At 46.2% G+C, this 24,473-nt stretch overlaps 1 protein-coding gene across 1 annotated transcript in view; it reads left to right on the plus strand.

Moving 5' to 3' along the window:
• Positions 1–9,897, plus strand: part of EHD3 (EH domain containing 3) — a 30,256-nt gene extending 20,359 nt beyond the window's left edge. The window contains exons 4-6 of the mRNA XM_008630385.2: positions 4,913–5,325; positions 6,331–6,495; positions 7,857–9,897. Coding sequence (XP_008628607.1) covers positions 4,913–5,325; positions 6,331–6,495; positions 7,857–8,384 — 1,106 coding nt within the window. The 3' untranslated portion in view covers positions 8,385–9,897. The remainder of the gene's footprint in view (positions 1–4,912; positions 5,326–6,330; positions 6,496–7,856) is intronic.
• Positions 9,898–24,473: the final 14,576 nt, after the last annotated feature.

A 24,473-nucleotide genomic window follows, 5' to 3' on the forward strand; every position in this document is an offset into this window, starting at 1 on the left:
AGAGGTGAATTGCTAAAAGCAGCAGCACAATTTACAGCAGTAGTAACAGCAAGCTGTGAGGTATCTGGTGCAAAGCAGAAGCTTTGGGATTTTTGGCCCTTCTTGATCTCACTGTTCCCATTCGATGCCACCTGAACTCCACTACCACAGGACCTGTGGCTATGGTTCCACAAGACAGGAAATCAGTACTATGCTTGCTACTAATCAAAAAAACCAGCACAAACAAAACAAAGCCAGACCAGCAATCAGTGTAGCTACATGGTGAGAAGTGCTGAACCAGTGCATGCCCACTCCTTGCTGGTTTAAATTGGCTTTGAAATCTTACAACCAGGCAGATTTTATGCTGGATCAGGTATCACCCATCTTCCCAGTCAGCATAAAGACTGTATCATGCCTGATCTGACTTGACAGAATGTAATTGCATAATCTTGCCAGATCTTGGTGAAATGCATGGTGCCAGATATTCCAATGGTGCACAAAGTATTTATTAGGCCAGCCTGCCTTACGGAGTCTAGGTGGCAGGGAGTCTGCAAGAAGATCATTTTCTCTGCAGGCTGAACCCACTGACAGTCCTGCTGACGTGTCAGCTTTGTGTGAAGTCTGTTGAGTCCTTTTCATGCTGTCAAAAGGAAACCTGTGCCATGAAAAAACATCTGATGGAATAAAATTGTTATCATGTTCATCTTGTCCTCCTAGTACTGTATGATTTGGATTAATTTTCTCTTCACGTTCACCTTATCTGGAGGTTGTGAAAGAAGCTGCATCAGTGATGTTAGAGAATGTTTAAATATGCAGCATTTTTTCAACAGGGAATGCAAGTACAACAGACAGGAATTACTGAACAGAAAATTCTTCCCTTTACAATTCTGTCTGAACATCCCTGTAATAATGGTTTTGCATTAATGCAGCTTTGGCAAGCAGATGGCTTCCCAACGACCCTGTAAGTTCACAATAAAACCGTGCTGTGTTCGTGGACAGCTTCACCCATCCCTGAAACACTGCCAAAGCAGAGATAGTGACTGCCTGCTTTTGTGAGAGGCCTTAGCAACGCCATACAACACAGGGAGGCGTAGGGAGACATAATGCATTTGCAGTGGAATGAGCAAGGGACACTATGAAAACTCCTAATTTGACTGTAGATGCAGATCAGTACTTGGTCTGAGCTCACACAGTTAATAACCTGCCAGAAGAAAGAGGCAGGCCCAGTGCATCTGTGAAATGAAAAAGGGGCAGGAGGGAAGAAACCAAAGCAAGGCTATAATGCTTAAATTTACTTACAGAATCAGCCTCATGTTTTCAGGTGTTGAACACCCTCAGCTCTGGCTGGAGCCAGGCAAAATGCCCCGAGTTCTATATGCCATTGAAGAGCCTTCCAAAAATGAAAGCTCCAAACGAAACATTAAAATACTTATCTAAGACCTTATTTTTAAACACATTTATTAATAGCTTGCCCTTAGCATTTACACTGTCATCCTGCTATCCAAATGCTTTAGTAAGAATCTATTATACACTAAAAACAAGACTAAAAAGTCAGCCCCATGAATCACATCTGTAGCAATCCTCTAGGCACTGTGTGCAAAAACGCCACCACACTCAGTGACTCCAAGCAGACAGTTGTAAACAGAGGTCTGTGCCACGTCATGCTGTGTGTTAAGGAACTATGCAGCACTCGGGATAATTTTCCCCCCTTTCCCTCTGTAGTGCTCTATCACTTTAAGAACAGAATAGATACACTTCCACCTTGTTTTTCCTGCCAAGTACCTCCATACAGAGGAGTGCAGCTGTGATCAGTAGCACTGCACACACAAGACATGTTTCTTGCTCAGCTGGGCACCAACAGGAGAGGTTCCTTAAGTGCCAGAGCAAGTGAGACATACAAGGGGAGAGTTTGGGTTGGGCTTTTGTCCTGGCATGGGATGCAAATGAGGCTGTGGTGATGTTTCAGAGCAGTGAACAGCAAGTGTTACTCTCCTGGGCTTTGTTCTCTCTTTAATGGAGATCTGCAGGACAGCTGTCAGGAGACTATCTCTGAACAAGCAAAGGAGCCAGGAAAGAAAGTCTGCTAATTAATCTAGACATTTAATGAAGTCCACAGGGACATTCAAGACTCATTGTATGTTACTGTAGCAGCTGGGAATACACAAAGGGTCTGAACAGATATTAATTTCCTTTTCTTGCTGGGTAGAGCAACATTTATTTTTGTTAATAGTAAAGAGAGGCTCAGGAAATAGATACCTTCTAAGTGCTACTGTGGATGCAGGCTGCTACAGAATAAAATTCATGAGAGCTAAGCACCTACTTTTGAACAAACCTTGAGACCCAGGCAGATCAAAGGGCAAAGGTCAGTCTCCTAAGTCCTCAGTTAATACCAAAACCACAATTACACTTTTTTTCCTGTATCTCCCTTCTTTTAAATAATCACTTCCCACTTTTACTGAATCACTAAAAGGTGGGCTGAGTGTCAGGTGCAGACACTTTTCCCAATTCATCCTAGCCCCTATTAACACAACAGAGAGCATAACAGTGACTGTTCCTCTACCGTCAAAGGGAAACCATCCACATGCTCTGTGACAGGACATCACTATAGCATTACAAGGTAGCCTAGAGAGCATGACTGTTTTCCTCTTGATTCTCCCAAGAGAAACACTGGACAAAGTAGTTATGGTACAATTCAAACATGTGCCAGCTTGACAAGAAAACATCCCAGTCCATGAGATTTGACAAGATTAAATGCACAAACATCTCCAAATAAAGTCACCCTGACTCACTGCTTCCATGATGAAAAAGCAAGCTGTGTAGCTCTGCGTATGAAGAATAAACTGTCCTGCCATGCCAGATGACTTCCAGCCCTGGCAGAAGTGAACATAAAGTCTGTGTATCCTCTCTAGCAAAGTTTGAGGGGGCATGGGAGGCCCCTGTTTGCACAATCAGTGATCTGCTTGCAGAGGGACTGCTGACAGCCTGAACCTGGGCCAAGTGAAATGAGGTATCAGCATCGACTTTGTCCTGCTCGCACTGCCCCCAGCACAGGTTAGGAAGGAGTCAGCACACTGATCTTTGCAGCAGATTTGCAATTAGAGCAGTGGAGTAGAGCTCCCTGCAGCCAGAACACCCAAGGTTAAAAAGCTGAGGTTAACACCTAAGGTTAAAAAAGGCTGCTAATATCGGAAAGCAAGCAAGTTTGTTTCAGTTCTAAAAGACTGACTTGTGACAGTGTTTGAGGTCAGACCCATGAACTGAGCAAGATACACAGCTATCAATATAATATATTGAATGCTCAGCAGGTCTTTGTCAAAGCTAATACTAGTTCTGAATTCTCTGAAGTTCTCGGCATCAAACGTAGCTGAGCAAAGAGCCAAGGCCCAGCATTGCTTGCTCTTGTTAGAGGAGACACTCATGTCCTAGTGAGCAGAAGGACACTGGTAAGACAAACATCTGTCTTTCATTTGAGATTTCTGTAGATCCCATGGAAGAGAGCAGGGCAAAGTGTCCACATCCAAAAGCATGCACCTCGCACACCCACACTCTGCCACCCCCTTTTCCTGTAAGGAGCAAACTGTAATTGGCCAAAGCACAACACTGTCCAGTAATAATACTTTGAAGTTATATAAAAGTTCTCAGTGGCAAAAAGTTAATACCAATTTATCCAGCTGAAGAGAAAGTTCATACAGGCTCTACTCATGACATGAGAGCCAGGATTTCGCTCCAGTTTGGTTAGTCATATGGAAGAAAAGGCCAGTGTCAAAAAGCAAGATCAGAGCTCAGCTATCCTCCCTTCTGTAGTTCCAGTCTAATGATTGGGATGCACTGGTTGCCCTCCAGGTTTTAGAGGGGACAGAAGGAAAAAAAAACAAAGAAGAAAGAGGAGCAAGAGGAAAAAGCACTGAACTAATTATCATGCATTTATTCATGAAAGCCAAGATTAAAATAGTATATTAAAGGATTTGAATGCAAACAGCATTTGGTCTGTCCTGATTTCCCTTAAAGTGCAGCACTCTGGTGACTCAGATAATCCCAAATGTTGCACAGCATAGGAGAGCCTGACAGAGCAGGGGGAGAGAACCAACCAGTCTCTCACCAAGGCTTTAAAGAAGATTTTAAAAACACCACAGAGCTAGGCAAAAAGGTAATTTTGTTGCTGTCATTACTACTGTTTTAGGGACTTCTAACGCTCTATTTATCATGCCCTGTACTGCTTAGAGGTGGACCCAGTCTGACACTGAATCCATTATCCTTAGTCCTGAGGCACATGAAATTTAAACCCACTGTTCCTGGCCTGTGTCTGCCTCTGGTGTTCACAGCAATGCTGTCTGCTAAGCATCCAGCGCTTGGCTAAGTGAACACAAATCATTTGGCTTTGTGCACATGCAGCAGGTATGACAGGATGATTGCTCTGGTAAGGAAGGTTATTTGCATCCTGGAATTTGAATTGGATGGGACAGAGTTAGTCTTGCACAACTAGACAAGACCTGAGATTTATTAAGCAGTGGAGATACGCATCTCAAACCAGTCTGGGTGCAAGTTCTGCAACTATGCAGCTTTCTACAGCCTTCGTAGGGGTTGCTGATGGCCAGTCATTCACAAACCAGACCTCTCTTGTTGCCACATACAAGACTTCTGCAGTAGGTGTTTCACCTTGATATGCATTTGAATGAAGATCTGGAGCACAAGTTCAAGACTTCTTTGGGTGATCTCTTAATGTGGAGAGGACAAGAGCTGTCCTTAACTGTCTGCCTCAAGACATTTCCATGTGAAGGACAGTGCCTGTCTCCTTATCAAGCTACCTGGTCCACTGGGAAAGCTGCTTCCTTGCAAGCTTACCCTCAGTTAGGTACAGATTCAGTTTGAGTACAGCAAGTAGGCTCTCTACTCCCATGTTTGCTGCATCTCTGCTCTTCCTCCCCCCTTGCAGGTTATGACTTCGCTGCTGTACTGGAGTGGTTCGCAGAGCGGGTTGACCGCATCATTCTCCTCTTTGATGCTCACAAGCTGGACATCTCTGATGAATTCTCTGAGGTCATCAAGGCCCTGAAGAACCACGAGGACAAGATGAGAGTTGTTCTCAACAAGGCCGACCAGATAGAGACTCAGCAGCTGATGCGGGTGTACGGTGCCCTCATGTGGTCCCTGGGAAAGATCGTCAACACTCCCGAGGTCATCAGAGTCTACATCGGCTCCTTCTGGTCCCATCCCTTGCTCATCCCCGACAACCGCAAGTTGTTTGAGGCAGAGGAGCAGGACCTGTTCAGGGATATCCAGAGCCTGCCCCGCAATGCAGCCCTGAGGAAGCTGAATGATCTCATCAAGAGAGCACGGCTGGCCAAGGTGGGTGTTGGCATAGAACCCCCAAGCATTTGGTTTGGGCTGTCTGCAGCATGCAGCCTATGGAGAAGTGGGTTTGGCCAGTTCAGCTTGCAGAGCTGGTGGATCCTACTCTTTTTCCATCCCATTTAACTCAGGCCCAGCATATGAGCTCTATGCCAATATGGGAAGAAAACACCTCTTTTGCTTGGTATGTCAATCATAGCAGACCAGAGTGAGGAAGATAACTACAGGTCAAAGGAGGTAGCACTTGAAAGGATCTGGAAAGCAGTTGCTCTGTGGTAGCAACTTGAGAGTTAGGACCAATTAGTATATCAGAATCATACACCAAGGGAATTGATGAGCACTAGGTCTTTTGCTTTACACTTTCTTAGCCAAGAGAGATACCTGGCTTAGATGGATGCAGAGGAGGTGGAGACTCACCCAAATGATAAATAAGCCTGCAGTATCCCTGAGTATTTGAAGTGAAGTGAAAGAAGCCGCTAAAAATACAGGAAAGAACCCCACATCAACTGAGAAAAGATATCAAAAGATCCCTCAAAAGCTTTCAGTGCAAGGGTCTTCATTTCAAGAAAAAATGCTTGGTTCACCATTAAAAAAAAAAAAAAAACCAGAATGTTGCATAAGTTAAGGACTGGTATTCGTACTAAAACATTCAACCTGTATGTTTAGATTGGAATGGGACTGTTCCCTTGAAGGCCATGCTCAGTGGAAGAAAAAAAAAACCCCCACCACTCCCTCCAGAAAGTGCATATGAGTGTCACTGTCTGTATGCTCAGGACTACACCTTGTTTTCACCTTGTCTCAGCACAGCCAGAGCACACAGCTGAGCAGCATTTAGCCCTGGAATAATAATCCATAGGTCCAGGCAAGCTGAGGAGCTGAGCTTGCTCTTCAGGGTGGGGCAAGATGGAGTTGAGTCCCAGGCACAGGTAACTCCGCTGAGAAGAATTTTCTGATGTGCTATTTAACATTTGCCTTCATGCCATATAATTTAATTCCCTTCAGGTCCATGCCTACATCATCAGTTCCCTAAAGAAGGAAATGCCCTCAATGTTTGGGAAAGACAATAAAAAGAAAGAGCTTGTTAACAACTTGGGAGATATTTATGCCCGGATTGAACGGGAGCATCAGATCTCACCAGGAGACTTCCCTAATCTGAGAAAAATGCAGGTAAGCAGTGGCATCTTGGCAAACACCCAAGGAAAGAACATTAGAGTAACTGCAGGGAGTACAACAGAGCCATGCAGACATTGATTGTTGCCACCTGTGGGAAAAGCCTGCTGTAATGTTGAAATATGCCTTAAAATATGTGCAGGCTATATTTGGGCATGAGCACTTCTTGCATACAGAGCTCATGTGAAGTATTACAGCTTCACATTCATTTATCATATCTTTGCCTGAATAGCACTTTACACTCTTTTCCTTTATTTTTAATTCCAGGTTGCATTTGCAGATTTTTCAGGCCTAAGCATACTGTTAATTTATATTAAAAGGAAAGCTGTGTCCTGAAAAGACTACACATGCCACATTCCTCAAGAGCTATATTTGTCTTCTATTTCACTCTTTGTTTCTCGAAAAAAAAGGAAGGTGTGAAAACTTAAAGCCCCTTTTCTATTTTAAGCAGAGAAGCAGGTTTTCTGTTCTGCAGACCTGAGACCTAGCCCAGTGTTCATGCAAGTCAAAAACTTCAAAGGACCTTGGATCAGAGCCTTGTATTGTACATTCAGACAATGCTGGACACTGCTGCATTGCTGCATGGCTTCAGTCCAAGCAGAAACCTGTTCTGAGTTCTAGCTGTTGAGGTTGCTACTAGTTACCTATGGAAAACAGCATTTGCCTATTTTTTTTCCTTTTTGAAAATATATTTTCCCTAAGTTGTTGGGAATGAGATCTATGGAGCGTATCCAAAAGGGGATCTTGTTCACTGCTTGTTAAAATATGTGTTTAAAAAACTGTGTCAGTCCAATAGGAGCGAGTAGTGTGGATTTAATGAGTAGGGGTGGAAGATAAAGCTGTAGGTCATTTTGCAGCTAGAAGAGAGTTCTCTGCAGGCCCTACTCAGAGCACTGTTGCTTAGCTGGAAAATTACAGAATCTGAGCCATGCTGTAAAGACATGAGACACCTCTTAGAGACACACTACTGCCTTAATAGCATCTGAAAGATGCACTGCATGGTGATGAGTACAATGACCTTTTGCCAGGTGGCATCTCCTTCCCAGAGTGCAGAAGGGGGAGGGAATGTAGAGCACTGGCTGGAGGATGTAGCAAGAGCCACACAACCAGTTTGCCTTGAACTATTTGGTCATTTTCTCTAGGACTTAAGAGAGGATTTAAGTAAGAGCAAGGCCAGCCAGGGAGACCCCATCCCATGCTGGAAGCAGGGCTGTCAGAGGAAGGAATGCCAAGCTCCCCACTCCTCTGCAGTAGCAGGGTTTTGTGAGCCAAGCAGCAGGCAGGCATCCCACTGTACACCATTACTCCGCCATGCATGGCCATGTTGCTCACCTCTTGCTGTGTTGTCCCATTTTAAGGATCAGCTGCAAGCCCAGGATTTTAGCAAGTTCCAGCCTCTGAAGAGCAAGCTGCTGGAGACCGTGGAAGACATGCTGGCCAACGACATCGCCCAGCTCATGGTGCTCGTCCGCCAGGAAGAGTCCCAGCGGCCAACCCAGATGGTGAAGGGAGGAGCCTTCGAGGGCACCTTGCACGGTCCCTTCGGCCACGGCTACGGAGAAGGCGCCGGAGAAGGGATCGATGACGCCGAGTGGGTGGTGGCCAGGGACAAGCCCATGTACGACGAGATCTTCTACACACTCTCGCCTGTCGATGGTAAAATAACTGGTGCCAATGCCAAGAAGGAGATGGTAAGGTCTAAGCTGCCCAACACCGTGCTGGGCAAGATATGGAAACTGGCTGACATCGACAAAGATGGCATGCTGGATGATGAGGAGTTTGCCTTGGCGAATCATCTCATTAAAGTCAAGTTGGAGGGTCATGAGCTGCCAAATGAGCTCCCTTCCCATCTCCTCCCTCCATCCAAAAGGAAAATAACAGAGTGAAAGGAAGGTTACAGGGGAGAGGGAAAGGGAAGGGGAAAATAAAAGATCTAGAAAAACATGTTTACTTAAATTATACCTTTAGATGTGAGATCACGTTTGGATTTATACCTACTTTGCTGTATGAAGAACAAAATCTAAAGCAGAACAAAAAAGTCCAATCCTTCATGATAATATGCAATTAACTCTTCCAGTGTACTGTCCCTGCTTTCTAATGTGTAGTCTGTAAACATGAAGGTAAAAAAAGGATGTTGCAAAGTAGGAGACTCTGTTAAGCAGGAGTAGAAGAAAACCTGAAGTGGGCTGCATTTGGAGAGTGGAATAGGCACTAATAGAAATCTGCTAACTGCCAGTATCACTCCTGAGCTTTGGCTGCACCTTCTGCCTTCTAATGGGTCTTGCAAACTTCAGGAGACTGAGATCTTGATAGCAAAGAGAAACCACAAGGTCTTCAAGCTATTGGCCAAAATAAAGAGCATTTCCTAATTCACATAAGCCCACACTAAAATACTAGATACTAAACCCCAGAGTTAAGAACTTTAGGAACCTTGATTCACCATTAGATGCAAATTTTACAAACGTTCCCCTGTCCTGAAAGAAAAAAACATTAATAAAATCTGAAAGAGCTCTGAACTGGGCAGCTGGAGTTCCTCATTGTTCCCTGTGGGACAGGCACTCAGAGTTCCCAATCATTGCTACCTCCCATTCAGTCCCCAGGGGAGATTTGTTCTGCAGGCATGGCCAAGAGGACCAACCTCCAAGGGAAGCAGAGGGACGGGGCCCTAGAGGTGGACATCAGTTGGGTTGGAAGGGAGGAACACCACTTCCAGGCTCACCCAACATTTCACACCCAGTGGTGTTCTGTTTGCTCTTTGAACAGTGATGGTGTCTGTGATCCCTGTGAAGTGACGTGTTTGCTCTCATCGTGCACAGTGAAAGCTGCGAGGCCCCATTCTCACTGTACAGATACAAACCCCACACTGTCAGGTGGATCCATCACAAGGGCAGAACACACAGGGGCACTGGGCAGAGCTTGCTCTGCTCTGTGCCTCCACAAACCTAGCCAAGATGTCAGCCTTCACACACTCCCCTCACCACACAGTAACACTTGATCCCCTCCAGAACTTCTACCCTGAGCCAAGAGACCTTCCCCACTTCTTTCGTGCTCTATGAAATTTTTGTTTTCAAGACCCAGTTTTAGCAGAAATCCCTCAATTTCCTATTTCATTGCCTAAACACACATGTGCGTGCACACTCTTCTGGTTTTTGTTGTTGCTTTGGAGCAGTGTGTTGTTCCAATCCTGTTGTCACTTTATATAAGCTGAGCTCCTACTGTGATGAAAAACCAAGATAAGTATAACTTATTTTATATCTCTTGTGTTCATATTATATAGAGAAATATATTCTGTGTATGTAGGATGTGCTTATTGCAGTACATTTATCACTTGTCTTAAAAATTAATGCATTAACCTTTTTTGTACCCTGGTCCTAAGACATTATTAAAAAAGAAAGGCCAGATCTGTCTACTTCTTTACACAGCAAAATGAAATGCAGCTGAAAAGAAAAAAAAGCTTATTTCTAAATGCAACAGAGGGAGGAGATTATCCTTATGCACATTTCCAAACATGCATGTACAGATCAGCCCAGCTGGACTCGGGTGTGCACTCTGAATGACTGGTTGACATCTGCAACATCTTTCTCTTTTGGCAGTCTAATCACAACATCCATATTTGCCAAAGCAAGAGGAATTGAACCCGTGATTCACCTTGTTCAGTGCAGGGGAGAGGTAACAACCAAATTTCAGTAGAAAAAGGAATATATTGAAGCAGTTTCCTCCTACCAGTCACAATGAGAATGCTGTAAATTTATCAAGATCTGGAAAGGATGCAAAAAACCTCAGTCTTAAATCTTACTAATTCTACTTCTGTCTTCATTGCCCTTTCTTTTCTGTACATGTTCATGGCAGTGATAGTTATCCCCCAAGTGGGACAGTGAGAGGCACTGAGTAAGACAGGGAGAGCAGTTAGGATAGTCCTGGGGAAGCACTCAGAGAATGGCTGTGAGCTGTAGTAGTTGGCAGTTTCCATTTAGCATCTGTACAGGATGAGAGAGGGGGGAGAGGAAATCATAGGGTGGAGAGCAAAAGCAATAAATGCAAATTGAGGGAAAAGTCAGCAAACTGTGTCGTTCCAGTTCAGCTGCCCAGTAACCCCCAGTTTAACTGTCATCCCAGTAAACATCTGCTAAGGCTGTCCAGGTCTTCCTGAGGAATTTGCATCCATCAGACTCCAGCTGAGGCTGAGCAGAGCACCCTGAATGAACCCTACTTCTGTGTGGGCACAACTGTCTGATAGACACACATACAGTAGCACATTGCTTGTGCCAAGCATATGCTGAAATTTAACTCCTGAAAAGGCAGAACATTACTGGTTCTGTCAAAGGGGATGGGAGAAGGTGAGGTCTATTAGTCTTTTCTTCCCTGTACACTCTAGCAATGTGCTCAGGTAGCAAAAAATTCATTGTAACAGCAATCAAACAACTTCTAGGGCACATTTGTGCCTGATTGTTCATGCATTCACAAACCAAACCCCTGGCCTGTTGTTAAAACACGTGTAGTAGGTTAGTTATCAGTGCCTGACTGCAGTGGTGCTTCAGACTAATCTCAAAGAAGGGCCCACTGTTACACAGGAAACAGATCTCCTGTGTTGCTGGCAGCAGTTACCCCCACACCGTGGCTGGGGTATACCAGCACATTCCACAGCTCCTGCCTGCTCCACACATCGTGCTCCTCTCACCCCTGTGCCAGCGTCTCGGGATGTTCCAGCAGGATTCACCCAGCAGGGCCAGCAGGAGCTCTGCCCACACAGGTCAGTGCGCGAGGTGCCGCCGCAGCGCTGCCGCGTGGGGTTCGCTTTCAACACTGCTCAGGAACCACTTGGTGCTGTCAGAACACGGCTTCCCCACTCGTGGTGGGGAGAGGGGGAAAAACACCGCCAGCACTTCACTGACAAACGCAGTGTTACCTAATAGGATTGCAGCGGGGTGTGCCAGCAGGACAGGAGACAAAGCAACCCTGCTACAGGACAGCTGCTAGGGAGGCTGTGTTTCCAGAGAGGCAGGTTAGGAATAGTCCTTGTTAGATAACTTTATCCAGCACGTTTCGCTTTTGTTAGGCTCTTCAGGGAATTTAAACAAACATAACACTAAAACAAGCACCAAAACCCCACATCAAACCTGAAACACCCTGAGGTTGTCTACAAAAATACGTGAAATCCTGTCTCGCCACTTGGGCCATGAGAAGGTGTATGTATTTCTCCATCCCCTTCCCAGATAGCAGCTGCACATGCACACACCCCCTTTCTTTCCTTTTCCCTTCCAAGTTAGGACTCCCTGGGCAATCCCAGCCACCTGTATTGTTTCCCACATCTGTGGAAGGATGTGATTTCCCAAGCCCACCAGGACTCCAGGCACTGCACACAGGCCTCCAGCCAGGGCATGTTCCTGCCAGTTCACAGAGCCACGTTCCAAAGGCAGTTATCTGTGTCCAACAGTGCTTCCTTTTTCCAAGAGCAGTTCTCAATTACTGAACAAGATTTCCCCAGGAGGTTTTACAGAGGAACAGATTCATTTGCTCTGTCTGTGGGTGGGGGATTTTATCATGTGAACATACCACTACCACTCACTTCTCTGGTCCTCTCATGTCCTTCTCTACCCAACCTCACACAGAAGAGCTTTCACAAGGTCAGAAGAACAAAAAGGTCTTTTTTTTTTTTTAACCCCTCTAAGTAGGAACTGCATTTGGTCCTCTCTCTGGGAAGGATCTAGAGCAGAAACAGCTGTACCTACATGCTATATGGGCTAATATATGAGTTTCTTGAAAATTAAATTCTCTCTACTGTGGAACATGACAGGCAGATTAGATCAACAGTGCTATACAACCATTTATTTGAAGGGAAGGATAATAATTACACTAAGTTCCCTGCGTAACATTTCACAGGAGGTGTGTGGCTTAGCAAAAGGCAATTACTTCTGGGAGCTGGAATTTAGCCAGCATACTGAAGTTCAGAGGGATTTTTAATTAAACAGAAAAGGTTAGAATCAGTTTTTCCATCACCTTAAGTTCCAACACAAACTTCATACAACAATGAAATTCAGATTTAAGTCTGGAAACTGTTCTTTTAAGTAGTTCTCCTTATTATGCTTTAATGCTTTGTCCATATGACAGCAGACTTTGGTTAGTGAGCAAAAGTTACCAGTTGTTTGACCTTACAGAGAGGGACAGTGTTCCTACGAGCCCAGCTGGAACTGTGGACAAGCTCCTCTAGAATTCTCCTCAGATCACACTACACCTCTTACATCATTGATAGTTTCCACCTCTGCTATTGTTTATCTCATGTTTCTTTTACTATAGAGAGAAGCTGTGGCTCCACATTCAGGCTTTGGTAAATCAGGGGACATGATAGACTATTTAAGTCCTTCAAAGCCTGACAGACAGAACACCCATGGAAGACAGCACTGAATTATTCCAGAGGAGCAGCTTGACTAGTAACATCCAAGTTATTTTTGTGGAATTTTCATAACATAGCATAGCATCTATTATTTTCTGGTCTTTCCCTTTCCTTCCTTGCACTTATGAGCCTTTCCCTCCTCTTCCCAGTCTGTCCAAGGGTGGGAGAAAAACAAGGCTTACTTTGGAATCTCAACATGCTAAGAAGTTCAAGGCTAGTGCAGGCAAGTCAATCACAGTGTGATTGACTTTCCAGCTCCTTTGGGCACTGCTGATAGAGTAACAAATCCAGTATTTAAAGCAGGCCTTTGAAACAATTCCTCAGTGCCTGAAGGGAGAGAAATCCCTGCCGAGTACAGCACGTGCCATCCACGGCGTGCCCGTTCCACTGAGCCCTTCGCTGTCAAACACTGCACGAGTTGCTAGGTTTAAAATGGGCTTCTCTCCAGCTGCTTCCGTGTCCTGTAAACAGCCGTCAGCGAGGCCTCCGTTAATGTCTGCAGAGACGTGAACGTGGGAGATATTTATAGGCCTTGGATCAGATCGCCCTCCTTGCCTGGGCCATTGCGCAAACAAAGGGCGTGAGTGTGGAATTCCTCTCCTTAATGACACACAAGTTCACTGCAAGCAAATGCCAACCAAAAACTCTCTGAACAGCTTTCACCCACCACCTTACACACTTATTAACAAGATGAGGATCACAGAAGCTCCTTATAAGGTGATGCAGCTCAGAGGCCAGTAGGAAGCACAGCTCCCAGGGAAAGCTCTCTGGCCATTTTCTGACCTCCTTCAACCACAAGTTTTCAGAGGCACAGTTTCAGCAGTGTTTTTCCTAAAGACAGTGGAAAGGTATGAAAATGAAGAGTTTGCTGCCTGTCTGCCTACCTCATTTAAGCCATTCACAGAACAGACTAGGAGGAATTCCCTGCATCCTACCATCTTTAAAGCTTCCATGTCCCACAGCACACACATCTCCACTTGTATCAGAACTGTGTAGCTGCTGTCCAAGCTGGCAGCTCACAGGTATGTTAAGTTTTCAGAAGCGGAATTGCTCCCCAGTTAGGATTTAAATATCCAGTAGAGAGTTCCTTCATATGCCCAGTTGGGAATTTCAATTCTTCTGCATGCACAGAAAGGTCATAAGCAGCTTAAGCTTCCATAACAGCAACTAGCACCCCTCAATCCAATTCTAGCATGGAACAAACCCTTGGCAAACTAGAGAACTTGCACCATTTGCCACCAAGGGAGATTAGTTTTCTAATTAATATCATCTTTGATGACTCAACATGCCAAAGGGAGAAAAACAGACCAACGATCATCTTCTCTGCCAAGAAATTAACAGCTTGCAAACTAAACTATAAAAAGAACTGGTGGCATTTTTCCCAGGTCCCACCAGCAGCCACTAACATATAATAGCAAAGCACACCTAAAGCCCTTCTTCCTTCTCAGCTATGCAAGGCTTCACTCTTCCTTCTGAAATTAAGCAGCCTTGAAGGGGAAAGGAGGTGATCTAGTGGTTGCCATTTAATGCTAGTTAGAGCTTTACAGGCTGCTCAGGGGCAATAGAAAATCCAGTGACTGGAAGAACAATTAAGAAAGGCGTTTTACTGCCCAGAGATGTCTCGCACGTACAGGAGCGGAGATCATTACAAAAGAAGAGTTATGCAAGAAGTGAATGTCAACCCCAAGTCTCTCAGGAAGCATTAATCAAAAAGCCCACGTGGGTCAAGTACTGATGACACACTGGGGCCTGGTTTATAGGGCCCAGTTCAAACCTGCTTCAGCCTGAGGCAGGCAGTACGTGGCATACACAGCAAGCAGCTCTCTAGACACGTACTCTGCCTTACCAGCTGTAGCCATCACGTATGGCAATGCTGTGCACCACAAGGGACTGAACGCCTCAAACATCCAGGCCCACAGCAACCAAACCATAGCCCATGGACCTGACAGTCCCACAGCTGTCTGGGCAACCATGCGACCTTCTTGGTGGTGGGGTTTTTGTAGGGGTTTGGGGTTTTTTTCCCCCCTGTAAACACTTCACAGGAATGGAGACTGATGAAGCAGTGAGGTTTGGCAGCAATACTTTCCTTTAAGCTCTGCTGATTGAATTGCTCCAGCCCTTTCCCTGCAGTATTTTCCCAGCCTTAAATGCTCTGTTCCCCATATCTGTGAGGACAGAGGACCTGCCAAGCTTCAAGCACAGCACTTCAGCAGAACAGCACAGAAAAGAGACCACATGCTGCCTATGAAGTGGCTCAGGCTTGAACAGCTTTTTCCTCCCCCTCCATCCTCTACACAGCTGAGTCAAACCCCAGAAGCACCACATCATCTCAGGCTCGGTAGCATTTCAGCACAGACCCAGGGGCAGAGTTTCACATCTCTCTTGAGAACCTGGGAGAAGCAGTCTTGGGCTTTGGGTTGTGGAAATTCCGCTTCTCAAGGCCACTCTCTGTCCTTCCTCTCCCACAAGGGCTTTGGGGAAGTACAGATCTTCATCCAACCTGCACTGTGGGAGCAGGGAAGAAAAGTGCTTACACTGACAGCCCAAAAGCCTTCCTAGACAGGCAAGAGTGTTGTTGCTTGTTCTGTAGCCTCTGGAAAAAGTCAGTCCATGCAAGGTCCCAGCAACACAGCAGAGATGGCTTCCCAGCACAGCCCTCAACAGAAGCTGCCAAAGGCACAAAGAAGGTCCCAGGGTTGAAAGGTGGGACTGGAAAATATGGGAAACCTGCTAAAAGTTGGCCAAGGTGCCACGTCCATGCAGCCAGAGCAGGCTGGTGCAACTAGAGCTTTTTGAAACCAGGCCATGCCTCTGTGGAGGGCCTGTCCAACCCTCCTGGAGAAGCTGCTTTCCACACCACACAGCAAGAAACATGGATGTCTCCTTCACAAGGGAGACAAATAAGCCCAGCAGAGCAGTGGATGATAAACTGCTAACGTGACAAACAAGGACACTTTGTCCTTTCCGTCTGCTTCTCTCCCAGCCCTGGAGAGATCACTTAAGGTCACTAGTATTTCTAATGATCCGCTTCCGATGGGCTGCCTCACTCATTTCACTCCATTTCACAGAAATAAAGGCGGCCTGGCGCCCTTTCACCACTTCCTTTCAGGAGGACAGGGGGGAACAAAAGCTGGCACAGTCCTGCCAAGAGCCATGGGCCATCGTTAAGGCCCAAGAGGCACGCGCCAGCTCCAGCCCTTTCCTTTGTCCCCGAAGGGAATTTACTCGTCCAGCTTCTCACTGCAGATGTGAGTGTCAGAACTGCGATTTACACGGAAAGGCTGCCAAAGTTGGGACAATACAGGACTCATGGGCTCACCTTGGCCACTGGGAGACCCCTGGGAAAAGAGGATGTTCAGACCATCTTCCCACCTGGCTTCCCACTATCTCCAGAGGTGGTCAGAAGCAGCCCATTTTCCCCCCTCTAGCTAAGGAAATGCCTTTTAAGGCCCCTACCACCCTGGCTGGAGGTTTGCAATTCTCCCACCAAATGTGTCGATGAGCTTATAGCATTAATTATTCTGGAAGCACATCAAGGCATCAGATGCAACCTCATTGCCTGCCCCAAAGTCCTTCAGTGGAAGGACGAGGGAGGTGAGCACCTCCTGGCCCTGCAAGAAGCTGCTGACTCCAGCAGGTGGGAGCAGCCAAGAGGCTGTTTCCAGAGAGACAGGCTGCTGTTATCAGCTTCCCAGAGATGAGTGTGCAAAATACCTGGCATATCATACTCCTTGGATCATTTGTATTCAATTGTATATCCAAGAGGGAAGGGGCAGGGGAAAAGAGGCTCTTGACTTTTGTCCAGGAAGAGGAGATAAGGTACAAGGAGAGGAAGAATAATTTTTTACAGCCCCAGAAAATAGCTATTTACTTCCTAATGAAGTGCTAGTGCAAACACTGAACAGAGTCCAATGAGTAAGAAAGGCCACTGATTACTGGGTTTCAGAGAAATGTTTTCCAATGCCCTATTAGAAAGGTAAGTGCATATTAAAGGAGAAAAGTGGGTTCACACACCACTGCAGTCAGTATGCTGTAGCTCTGCGAACCAACAGTGCTTGGCCAAAGACTTCAAGCTGTCATGGAACAACCTCATTTCCCAGAAGTGCGGGACACAGAGTGCTCTGGGTTTAAGACCATCATTTAAAAACTGGAGGGTGAAAATAAAAAGGGTGAATCTGTGTGTTTAAAAGATGTGTTTAAGAGAGGGATGTCAGCCCAAAACCCAATAGGCACAGCCAGGCTTCAAAGTGCATTCACTGTCTGTGATGAGACGGAAAGACGGAGATGATTCACCTCCCTGATGCTGATTTCCTAGGGACTCCTCCAGCCACAAGAAAGCCCAAGACATGCCAAGAAATGCATTGCTCCCCCAAAAGAGCATCAGTCCCCATACTCCCAAAGCCTGGTCACACCATGATGTATTTCTAAATGCAAGGCCAGAGCCCATGGAAATGAGCTCTGCATCACTGGTGGTGCACAGTGAGCTTACCCAGGACATATCCCAGCTCCTCCGCACAGCCCCACTGCCAAAATGCCTTTAAGAATCTGGTCATGGGTTACACACTCAGAAATTATCTTTTCTCTTCATGGCCCAGAAGCCCAGCTTTCCAGACAAAAGTTTAATGCTTATTTTTAAGCAAAAGAGATTTGCCAGCACAAACTAAGAGATAAACAAGCATTTTAGTCAGCAGTCAACATGACAAACACGATAACCTGGCAGCAGCATTGCACTTCCTTCTCCACATCATGCCTGTCCCATACAGCTGGGGGGACACAAAAAGCCTCTGGTGGAAAGATTCCCCGTCATGTTGGGTGACTACAGGAGTGACAGCAATCCGCAATGCACTAGAACAGACACACCACAGTACAAAAAGGCAAAATAAAAAGAATCACTGGGCCAGGAGCCAGAACTGTTCAACACAACTACCTGGAGGGTTTGGGATACAAGCTCCTGATCTCTCCACTTACAATGCATACACACAGAGTTTTCAGATACATCTTACTACATTGCATAACACTGTTTTCTTTATTCTTAAATGCAAAGACACTTTGCAGGAACACTGTTTTTAAGTAATTACTTCTGGGCATAACAAGTGCTCTATGTTGCAGATGGGCACACCAAAACTTGGACACAAAAGAAAACCAGATAACCCCCTCTGACAGGTTTTAATAGCTTTTAGATAAATTTATATATGATTTACACAAAGACACCTGCACACATTTAGAATTCAAGCACACAGAGCTCCATAAGGCAATAATTTAGAAATTCCCCTGCCGAGAAGTTACGTATTATCCCAAGTCCCTCGATTACTTCTGCTGAATAACAGTCACTGAACACTAAGTCTGTGCATTTTTTGAAGACACATGTTTTCTTTTTCCTGATCCAAATACAGAACAAAAACAGGATCATAATTTACCATAGAAGACAATGAAAATCTTATCGTTGTAAATATATGTAGTGAGATAATACAAATCCTGTTCCTTGGTATTTCCCCTCCACCCTCTATTCCTACCACTACTCCTTCCAGCTTTAGGGCCTCTCCCCTGCTTGCATGGAAGATTGACGCCCATCTTAAAGCCATAAATTACTCACAAACAGCTACTGAAAGTAGCAATGACCGTAGGGTAACACTTCCACAAAGCAATAGAGCTTCCTGGCAAGCTGATAAGAGTTTCCTGTTTTGAGTCTTGGGTTGGGTTTTTTTCCCTCTGATAAAAATTTGACTCTCAAAACATCTCAGAAAGGAAGGACTGACAGATTTTTTCCCCCCTGCTCCCCTAAACATGTTGTGTTGCAAAATTTGTTCTCTTTTGCTGAATGTGAAATGGGGACCAGGTTCAAGAAACTCAAGTGCACCAGCTGAGACAGCAGGTGAGAGAAGCACATGGAGTCTTTCAGCGGCTCAGGATGATGGAGCGGCCCTGGAGCCCACATTTAGTCTTGCCCTGCGCTCTCACCTCTCAAGTTCTGCATTTTGCACTCTGGCAACACTCACAGTTTCTAGCAAAGGCAAAAAAACCCTGAAATCTCCAGGGACACGAGCTCTGTATTTACCCCTCTTGCTGTGGTGGCATGACCCCTGTCACCTCTGCGTGCCTGAGGAGAGTAACCAGGTGGGCAGCTTGTTCTGCTTATGGCTGACCTACCCTGTGTCATGTGGGGGACCTCGGACACAGGTTTGTGTCTGAAACCCCAAAGTCCCCAGCGAGCTCTCCTGACACATTGTGTTGGTAGCAGCCTGTGTTTGCAGCAGCCCAGGGGTCCCAATGGCCTCCAAGGGAAGCCCACTCCTTTCCTCACCTCAGTGCACCTCCTGGACCTACTGTTCCCAGTTTCTGGGGTCACACCATAAGTTCAATATCTGGGCCAAACAGACTGTATCAAATAAAGGAATACCTCTCTTTCACCCCTTCCCTGTAGGTGCTGTCCTTACTCAGGAAGCCTCTTACACAAGGGGTTTTGGCAGAGGATTCACTCACATACCCCTCTCAATCCCAACCCAAAAACATTCATGTGTACCTCTGTTTTCACTGGCTCCACATGCCTCTCTTTTTCAGAGATAAGAGAAAAATCATTGCACAGGCTTGATCCAACATCAGATACAGATACACAATATCCCCCTGGAGCACCACAGTACCACACAGGATTTTAACATTTAATCCCCAAAAATCACTTCACATTGAAAGAGGAACAACCAGCAAATTTAGTCCAGAAAATGAAATAAAAATAACTAAATGCTCTATTTGTCCTCTAGCACGTAGTCCCTATCCCCAGGAAAGACAAGGGCCAGGCCAGAGCCCCCCAGCTTCTCCAGAACAGGAGCAGCCTGGACAGTTTTTACAGTGATTGCAAAGGGGCAAAACAGCAAGGTGATGTTTTACAGCACAAAACCTTTCAAGAATAAGCAAGATAATTTTACATGATGAAGTTCAAACTACACTGCACCCTGTGGAGCAAGAGCAGCCAGCGATTTTTTCCAAATCAGACTGGGCACCATTTCACATCACTTCTCCTTTAAGCCAAATTTCATCACTTCATCTTACAGTAAACGGCAGAAGTGAGAAGCACTTACACAACAGAACAGAGATCACAGACCTGCATTTCTGGAGGGCTTTCAGACATTCACTTTCCACTGCTGCAAGCCACATGCAGTCATTCACACACAGGGCTGCCCAGAACAACTTAACTGCTTGCCCACATTAGCTAGCAAAGCTGAGAGGAGCTCTCCACATATATCCACTTCAGTGCATGAGAAAGAAATGAAACAATGCTGGAACATTAAATTTCAAGACATGCAACTTCCCAGGCCAGCCACAAACAGGAGCAGTGGTGAATGCTGCAATTCTACCTTCTCTCAAAACCAAAAGCCATCTTCTAAAAATGACACCACAGCTGAGACAACCCAGGCAGCTCCCTCTAGCCCTAGATACTCACAAGTATCCAAAACCATCACCAAATGCTTTCTCTTCATTCACCTTCCCTCTCCTTCCCCAATTTCCCTACCTGTTCTCCAGGGGCTGTTCCCTCCATACAACCTGGCTCTCAGTAATAACCCAACACCACCATTCTCTATCCACCCTTTCAAACCTTCCTGCAATTTCACTAAGTAGGAGGAGACCAGCTCAGGTGAAGGAAATTCTGCTCTCAAACTCCTGTGCACCTGAGAAGCCAAGGCCCTGCTAAGCATCTGCAGGGGTCTGGCTAACTCAGGCTGCTCTGCTCAATATTTACTGGGATTTGCTCTCCTGATGGAGGCTGAAAATGCCCTCAAATATTTACTCCAAGCAAACGACCTTTCACAATATATTTTGCAGCCAAGGGCTCAGAGTGAAGCTTTGTTGCAGAAAAAAAAAGCAGACAGGAGGTAGGTTGAACACATATATACACACACACATATATATACACATATATAAAATGTCAGTGTGGTCAGCCAAGAGATCTGCACCTCATCATTCGTTTTATCCTGTGACTTTTCTGGATCCAGTTTAATTGCTCTTTGGAAGTCAAGCAAAAAGCCTTTTGGTCCAAGATCCAAAAGAGAAAAGTCTGAAATGAGCTGCCTGACAGAAATGCTGACAAAGTGCTATCAGGGCCACCTTCACTGTCCCTATGGGATTTGTCTCAGTGCCATCCTGCCCTGCAGAGCTGGTGAAGCTGGTGCAGCCCAGAGGAAAGCCCTGAGCGTGGCTTCAGCTGGCAAAGGCCTGAGATGTCGAAGAACAAAAGCGTGGCTGCGAAAGGGCTGCATTTGTTGTACAAATCACAGTGGCAATGACAACACACAGCCACAGCGCTCTTCTGGCAGTCGCTTTTCAGTGTTGGACTGCAGGAAAGGAAGAGGTTTGGGGATTGTGGCTTAGGGCTTGTTTCATTACTACAGACTCCAGAGAACTTTGTGAGGCAATGCTCAAATCCAGACCAGATGTGCCAGTTCATCCCCGGTGGGGAAGCAGACCCAAAGCTGGAAACTCAGGTAAGACAGACCCTCATGATGCATCAGTACATCTTGTGGTAAAACCTGGATGCAGAAATTTTGGTCAGAGAAAGGTCTGGGCTGGACATAGTTCAGTGAAGCTGACAGGGCAGTCAGAAACTGAAGAATTTGGCTCAGAAATATGCTAAGGAGCCACATGAAGAAGAGGAAAAGGAACCTCTTCCTGCTTGCCCAGGGCACAGGCCTTGGCCACAGCACTTTATTTAAGCCACAGCACTTTATTTAAGCCACACTCATAGAGCTCACTGAGAGGAGAAAAGCCCCACAGCAGAGCAGATCCCACTGAGAGCAGCCAGGGACAGCAGGATCCTTCTTGTTCACTGTCAGATTCTCAACCCAGGGAATGGCAGGAGCCAGCCATCAGGGGAGAAGCTCCAGGTTTAATTTTAGCCTGCACCCACAGAGCATATATTTCCCTTTTATTTTTATTCTGAACTTCATGTAAAAATAGGATTTCCTGCTGCCCGATAAGGGATTCCTGTTTTTGCGGCAGGTCTGCCTTCTTGGGAAGCCGGTGCCTACGGGGTTATGGATGGGCTCTTCAAAGCACAGCAGCCCAGCTGAGGGGATAGGGTGGATAACATTTGGGATTTACATTGTTCCTGCTCGCCTTCAGGGAAAAAAAAAAAAGCAGCTGTGCCCCCCTCCTTCGATGAATCACCACCAAGTTTAGCATTCTGGAACTCTGTTTTGGAAAATCTCTATTTGCCTGCATATTTTTAGTAGGGGGGTTTGGGTTTGCATCCTTCCCAGGTAGATTTTTGTCAGTTTGCCAGGCTCCAGGGAGGCATATCCTGCTTTGTGAGCCTGGTCATCAACCAGGAGATAAATAACAGCACAGAACAGTCATTCCTCCCATCCTTCCCACTCCCCCATGACAGAGCTCCCACGTTCCCCAGCACACCCACGCTCCCCAACAGCCCCTGGAGATGCAGGGAGGAGCAGCACGTGTGGACCTGCCTCGAGGGGCTGCTCCCCACCTCTGCCTGTGCTCTGTCACAATTTCATGAGAGGCCGTTTGGAGCCCAAATGCCAATAATTGTCAGTCTCCTGTAACGCAAAGGCATCACTCTTAGCTGTGTCTACCCTGGGGGGGGTACTCACACACCAAAAACTTACTCCAAAGCCACCAGGGTCACTAGCATCATTTATGGAAGGAAGAGCACTGGCAAGGGCTCTACTGCCCACCAGCTCTTATTTTCTCCTTGCCTGCTTTTCTCTGTGACCAGGGAAAAAGTCCTCAAGTGCTAAAAGGAGATGTGCCAAGAGGAACATGAAAAGGAATTCATGCATTCGCCTGGTGCTGAGCAGAAGTTTCCCTCAACCCCCAGCAAGCCACTCCTCTTGGCAAGCGAGCAAAAGGGAGTGAGAGCTTTTCTTGAAAAAAGGAAAAGTGCATATTTTTTTCCTTTTAAGAATAAATCTTGATTCTCTCAGTGGGGCTGTGGATGTCAAAAATGTGGCTCCCAGGACTGAAAGCAGCTCTGGCTGTGGCTCATCCCCAAGACGCCCTTTAACATTGCAGGGAGCTGTCAGAGAGGGACAGGCTGGAGAGGGTTCCCTCCTCCTCCTCACATGGGTTTGGATCCAACAGGGCTGTTCTCAGGGACTTGACCTCACCACGTGAGCTTGGTTCCCAGGGACTTGACCTCACCATGACTCAGAAAATCAGTCTGGGCAAGGACAGCCCAGTAAAGAAATGTCCCTTTAGGTCAGCCTGAGAAATACCCTGCTGCTATTGCCCAGGGCAGGGGGCAAGAGCTGTCTTCTCTGGGGAAACTCGAGTTTTCAGAATGGAAGGATGTGTTCTGCAACCATGGGAAGCTTCATGCTGACTCCTCCATAAAACAGGGAAAGTGCAACCACGGGTGTGACCCACACGTGGACATCTTAGCCCAGCTCCCAGGCTCATTGCCACGGAGCCTGCAGCACTGTGGCGTGCACACAGAGCTTAGTTGGTGTTCTAAAAATTATTTGTCCTGGTACAAAAGTCGAAATATTTGACTTATATAAGACCAAGGGAATAGAAATGTTGAAGTACCAGAGAGCCACCACTGCATCACTTTTACTAATCAGTTGGAAAGGGAAATGTAAGCCTTCTAACAAGGCATTAACAGCTGTTTCTCTTGTGGCAGTGCTCTACAGCCTGAGTTTCCAGCCCAGCACCCTACAGGCTGAACCTGCCAGGGACAGAGCTCTCTGAATTTATACCAGGGGTATTTATAGAGGCAGCTGGCACTGGCAGCTCTCTGGGGACACCACCATGGTCTTCTGCAAAGGGGCTGCTGGAGAAGCAGTAAGAGAGTGGGAATGTGCTGGAGCAACACCAAACCACCAGCCAAGATTCCAAAAAAAGCCTCAGGAGTACCCAAGAGCCAGGTCTCAGGGGGATTTCAGTGCTCTGCTCCAGTTAAACCCCATGGGCTGAGGCACCACTCCCACACTGATCCCAGCACTCAGGAGCTGATGTAAGTAATGTTTTAGAACCATAGGATCATCTATGTTGAAAAATACCTCTATGACATTCAGTCCTACAATTAATCTGCCACTGCCAAGGCCACCACTAAGCCATGTCCCTAAAGGTCACATCTACATGGCATGGATTCTCCAGAACCTTCCCACCTCTTCCCTGCTGGCCTGCCCTCCCTCAGAGGCTGAAGCACGTGGTGGATGCCTTCCTGATGTTTTTTTTTCCCAAGGGAGTCACCTTTCCATCATTCTTCTTTTTCTCCTTCTTCATCTTCACCAGGAGAATCAGCTGAGGATGCTCACCCAGGGTGCAACAACCAGATGGGGTCACAAGCTTCCAAAGGCAAAACCTGCTGCAAGGTCTTAGGTAAAAGTTAACAATGGTGCATCTGAAATCTGTTTCCAAAGAGCTCCCCAAATACATTTTGTTCCCACACCCTGCATTCAGAGGAAATAGGTGTAGGGTAAGATGAAGGCTCATAGATGCAGGGGTGAAAGAGCTGTTCACCCCTCCTGGGTCTTTCCTTCAGGCACAGAGATCCCTGGTCCTCCATTTCATGGCTTTCCTGGCCTGTCAGCTCAGTTTCATTGCCTGCTTTTGAATTCAGCACTCAGGGCAG

The sequence above is a fragment of the Corvus brachyrhynchos genome, unplaced genomic scaffold, assembly GCF_000691975.1.
Source record: "Corvus brachyrhynchos isolate BGI_N302 unplaced genomic scaffold, ASM69197v1 scaffold101, whole genome shotgun sequence".
Taxonomy (NCBI): domain Eukaryota; kingdom Metazoa; phylum Chordata; class Aves; order Passeriformes; family Corvidae; genus Corvus; species Corvus brachyrhynchos.